Raw genomic sequence first — 5,173 nt, forward strand, 5'->3', positions numbered from 1 at the left:
GGAGCCAGGCAGCCTGACGACCTCACATACCTCCCCCTATAGGAGCTAGCTCCTCCACCCTCCCCATAGCTACCAAAGCCAAAGACTGTCCGGGACACATTGTAGACAGCCCCCAACCCCTTGTGGCTGACACAAAGGCCAGGACTCCTAAAGGGAGGCAGGAAGGGGCCCCAGGCCAGCTGGGCCAGGACATAGGGGAGGGAAGTGAGCAGAGACAGGAAGCTGCACAGCTGGGCTCTGGGCTGCCATTGTCCCACCTGGGGGTTGGCGCCAGCAGCTCTCTAAACCCTGCCCAGCTGTGGACTCCAGGTGCCTCCCTGGCTCCAGAGGCATGGTCCCTCCTTGCTCCTGCTGGCTTCCTGTCTCAGCCTCAGTTTCCCCTCTATGAACTTAGAGCAGTGGTTCCCAACCTTCCTAAGGCTGCAACCCTTTAATACAGTTCTTCATGTTGTGCTGACCCCCCAACCACAAAATTATTTTGTTCATATTACTTCATAACTGTAATTTTGCTACTGTTATGAGCCGTAATGTAAGTATCAGATATGTGACCCCTGCGAAAGGGTCTTTCAGCCCCCTAGTACGGTCTCCACTCACAGCTTGAGAACCACTGCCTTAGAGAGAACTTGGGGGTAGCTGTCCCTCTCAGGACCTGAATTGACCCAGTTCAGGTTTACAGCACTCTGTGGGTCTTGGGCTCTGCAGTCTCACTCTGACAGAGGCCCGGAGTTGCCTGTAGAATGAACCAGGGCTCGGACTCAACCTGGACTACCATTCCAAAGTGGCTTCACTCTCTGCTCCCTGCCTGGGTCAGTACTGACCAAGTACTTTCTTCACATGAACTCACCTGCAAAGGTCACATTCCAACCCAGTGTTCCCTGAGGCTGTGAGGAGGCCCTGGGGCAAAGCGGGGCTCAGTGTGTTCCCTGATGGAAAGGAAGTATAGCTAAATATGTAGATAGGTAGACAGACAGACAGGTCGATAGATAAACATAAAATAGACTATAGACTTATAGGAAGATGACAGATATAGACAATAGATATAGATGATAAATAATCGGAGATAAAAACATGCTAGATAAATAAGCCAGGCAGGGGTGGCATGCAGCACTTGGGAGCCAGAGGCAGGAGGATCTCTCTGTGAGTTCAAGACCAGCCTGGTCTTCCAGGACAGCAGGGACTACACAGAGAAACCCTGTCTCAAAAAAGAAAAAAGAGGGGGCTGGTGAGATGGCTCAGTGGGTAAGAGCACCCGACTACTCTTCCAAAGGTCCAAAGTTCAAATCCCAGCAACCACATGGTGGCTCACAACCATCTGTAATGAAATCTGACTCCCTCTTCTGGAGTGTCTGAAGACAGCGACAGTGTACTTACATATAATGAATAAATAAATAAATAAACAAACAAACAAAATCTTAAAAAAAAGAAAGAAAGAAAGGAAGGAAGAAAGGAAGAAAAGAAAAAGAAAAAAGAGAAAGACAGAGATAATAGCTGTTATATACACAGAGATGACAGCTAGATGATTAAATGGGTAGATGACAGACAGACAGACACTTAAAAAGAACAAAGACACATAATCTGCGGGATGACTCTGTGGTTAAGAGTGATTGCTCTGCAAGCATGAAGACCTGAGTTCAAATCCCAGCACCAACATAAAAAGCTGTCCATGACTATAATCCCAGTGCAGCAGGGCAGAGACAGATGGACCCCCAGAGCTCACTGATAAGGGAGCTTAGCCAAAACAGCAAGCTTCCAGTTCAGTGAGAAATCCTTTCTTAGAGCAGTAAGTCAGAGAGTGCTTGAGGAAGACCTAGGTCCTGTCCTGGTGCATGCACCTGCGCTCATAGGAAACTAACTATCCGTGAGCCTCTGTGGCTGCCTGGCCTGACCCAGGGAGCACCTGGGCGGTGGTTGGAAGGCTTGGCTCTTCCAGGGCAGGAGAGCTTTCCTCCCTGGTCGCCTGGAGGGAGGATTTGTGGAAGTAGAGCCAGGAAGCTGAAGACTGAGCCCAGTTCCTGTCAGTGGTCCTCAGGGTCCTCCCTCCCTCTCTCCCACTGCCCTGTGCCTGTCTGTATACACACACGCACACACATAGAAGACTACAGGGACAGGAGCACGTCTCCCGTCCAGGTGGGGCCAGAGGAAACAGGAAGGACTCCAATGGGAAGCAGGGGGAGGAGGAAGCTTCTAGGAAGCGCTCGGTGCTTCTGAATGTCTTAGACGGGACCAGACTGAACCCTGTGCCAAAAGGGACTGAAGTCTCCTGTCCACCGTGTTCCACCCCATGATAGGGTCATGTGAGTGTAAGAGAGTGAGTGAGTACCCTTTGAAATAGAGCCTCAGACTCCAGCCAGGGTCTTGGGGACAAGGGGAGGGACTGCCCAGCGCCTGGGGCATTGGTCTCAGGAAGCCCCTTTCCCTGGCAGGCACATCTGTGGCTGTCACAGACCCACAGAACAGCCCCACCTCCACAGCAGCCAAGACTGTAACCTGCTCATATTTTATTGAAGGTAAAACTCGGGGTTCACACAGAGCCTCAGCTTCCCAGCATCTATAACGTGTGTAGTGTGTGTCGCATGGGTGTGTCGCGTGGCTCCAGGTGGCAGGGGATGCAGGATGGCCAAGGCTGGCTCTTGTAGGCTGTGTGGTCCAGTCTGCTCAGTAGCCCCCATCCCTGCAAGAATCCAAGGTTCTGGTTTTAGCTCTGCTTGTTCTAACCAGATGTGGACAACTGGTGGGTGAGGGAGGGAAACAGCTGTGCAAGGCCAGAAGAAAGTGACATACGGCAGCCAACCAGGGATCGGGCAGATAGGAATCCCGAATGCGGTGTGTGAGGACATGGCGGGCACCTTACCCTCAGCTCAGGCTCCACTTGGCCAGTTCCACCTGGGCTAGTTGTGTGAGGACATGGCGGGCACCTTACCCCCAGCTCAGGCTCCGCTTGGCCAGCTCCACCTGGGCCAGCCGATGCTCACTGAGCACTCGCACTCTGGTGATGGTGGCCAGCGGTCGGTGCCGATGTGGGAACTGGAGCACCTTTTGTTCCTGGGCGTAAATGTGGAAGTGTTCTGCGTCTGCACTCACCTCCATCTGAGGGGAAGGGAAAGTGTGTGTGGGGGTGTCTCTGGGCCCCAACCACAGAGGCCTTCTTGGCTGTCAGCAATCTCTCCAGGCTCCACCCAACAGCAGCAGCTTCGCTCTGTCTGCCAAGTGTGAGCCAGGACTATTCATTCCGCTTGGCTCCTCTCTGTCTCTCTGTCTCTGTCTCTGTCTCTGTCTCTGTCTCTGTCTCTGTCTCTGTCTCTGTCTCTGTCTCTGTCACTGTCTCTGTCTCTGTCTCTGTCTCTGTCTCCCCCTCTCTCCCTCTCCTCTCTCTCTTCTCCACGGGTTCTCAGCCAGCCTCTACCTTTCTTCCTCTTTCTGTCTTCTCTCCTCTGTCTTTCTGTCTTCTCTCCTCTGTCTTTCTGTCCTTCTCTGCCCCCTTTCCACGTTGCCTTCCTTTCCCTCCAATAAACTTCATTTTGTGCTAGGCCTGTTGCATGGTGGTGATTCCTCAGGGTAACACATTGGCCGGGCCCACCAAGGTGCTCCCTCCTGCCAGGTTTTATAAAACACAACACTGGCTACTTGGCAAAGCATGGTGTGGGCCACCTGATCCTGAGTTCCTAGCTGGGGATTCCTCTTTTCACCAAGAGAGGGTGGTTAGTAGCCAGAGAGAGAGAGAGAGAGACACCCTGTGAACAAACTCCCAGGGTGCACCAGTCCATGCATTTATCCTCCGCAGTCCCTGTCTTCACGGGTCCTAGGTGTCCCACCCCACCTCTCCTTCCTCCCGCAGACCCCATCACCTCAAAGGGCTCTCCCAGAGTCAGCGGGAATACACTGGACACCTCCTCCTGCCCCCACCGTCCTCCCTGGAAAGCATTGCCCACCACCGTGGCGCTGGAGAATCGAGGTTTGACGTGGAAGGCGATGTCTCCTGCGTCTGTTAAGAAGTTGATCTCGAACCTATGGGTGGAGAGTGTGATTAGGGTCAGGAGCGTGGCTGGAGGGTCCCGACCCCAGTGAGGGAGGCTCTTACTTGTCTTCTCCAGCATCTGCATGTCCCTGTACAGTCAGGCTCCAGCCAGGGGCCAGACCCCCTGCACAGAAGGCTTCAAACTGAAGGCAAAACACAGGGGACAGAGCCCCAGAGGGCTGCAACCTCCTTCCTCCCCATCAAGTGTGCTGTTTATTCAGGGACACCCGCTCCCACCAAGCCCAAGCCTCTACTTCCATGTTGCTCTGGGTGTGGTGGTCCAACCTTACCCCCACAGCCTCTCTGCTTGGGGGCTGAAGAGAAGCTATAAACATTCCCAGCTCTATAGTGGAGTAGGTGGCCCACCAGGCGACCCCCACTCCACTTCCTTCTCCAGCATTTGCAACCTCCCTGGGCTGTGGATCTTACCCACCTGCAGTGTCATTGCCCTCAGCCACTGGGTGTGGGGATGAGGCAGCTGGAGATATAGCAGAGCCCGCTGGGGCGGGGCACAGGGGCCCCACCTCTAGGGGCCTTGTCTGGGTCACATGGACCTCTGTGCCCCATTTTTCCTCCCCCCTCAGGCTAACCCTGCTGGAGAGGGGGCTGGGTACATGGCTTAGTGGCAGCGCTCTTGCCCTGGGTTCATCAGTGAATACACTGGTCCTTTCAACATACTTCCCCAGGTCTATCTGGCTCTGCCACCAGCACTATTCAGGGTCTTGCGCACATCTGGGGATACATCACCCATCTTTGTAGGGAGGGTGTAACCAGGGTCCCCCCCCCAACTCCCATACTCCAGAGCCTCACACTGACCCCATCGGTCTCAAAGAGTGAAGAAGGTGTGTCCTCCTATGGAACCCTGGCTGACCTTATGATCTCTGTCTGACCATCCATCAACTGTCTACCATACTGGGAATGTGTCCCTGATCCAGTCCCCTTCCATCCCAGGGCTGCCCCGCTGCAGTGGCTCAGTGGCCTCAAGGGGATGAATGGGGATTAGGCCTGGCTCTGCTCAGCACATTCCAGTGTCCAGTCTACAGATGGGGAGGGCCTTTCCCACACCCCCACGCCTCTCCTGGCCGGCTGCCTCTTGGGCTGAGCCAATGAGAAGGATCCACTGGGGCCCTCGAGGCCACCTCAAGGATGGAGGAGAGA

The 5,173-nt window shown here is 54.3% G+C and overlaps 1 protein-coding gene across 1 annotated transcript; it reads right to left on the reverse strand.

Annotated features, from left to right (window-relative positions):
* Nucleotides 1-2,916: 2,916 nt before the first annotated feature.
* On the reverse strand, nucleotides 2,917-4,781 carry Grifin (galectin-related inter-fiber protein). Its single transcript, XM_021163957.2, has 4 exons — nucleotides 4,449-4,781; nucleotides 4,079-4,158; nucleotides 3,846-4,005; nucleotides 2,917-3,087 (listed from the first exon to the last, which is right to left on the reverse strand). The coding sequence occupies exons 1-4, from the start codon at nucleotides 4,458-4,460 to the stop codon at nucleotides 2,917-2,919; spliced, it is 423 nt and encodes a 140-aa protein (XP_021019616.2). The 5' UTR covers nucleotides 4,461-4,781.
* Nucleotides 4,782-5,173: the final 392 nt, after the last annotated feature.

This window comes from Mus caroli, unplaced genomic scaffold (genome assembly GCF_978045245.1).
Source record: "Mus caroli unplaced genomic scaffold, Mus_caroli_1 scaffold_4, whole genome shotgun sequence".
Lineage (NCBI taxonomy): Eukaryota > Metazoa > Chordata > Mammalia > Rodentia > Muridae > Mus > Mus caroli.

Bases quoted from the DNA above. Each gene is read 5' to 3' on its own strand.
- Grifin (XM_021163957.2), bottom strand. The intron at 4,006-4,078 runs GTAAGAGCCTCC...CTCCACCCATAG, and splicing joins GCAGATGCTGGAGAAGACAA to GTTCGAGATCAACTTCTTAA. The intron at 3,088-3,845 runs GTGATGGGGTCT...CCTTCCCCTCAG, and splicing joins CTCTGGGAGAGCCCTTTGAG to ATGGAGGTGAGTGCAGACGC.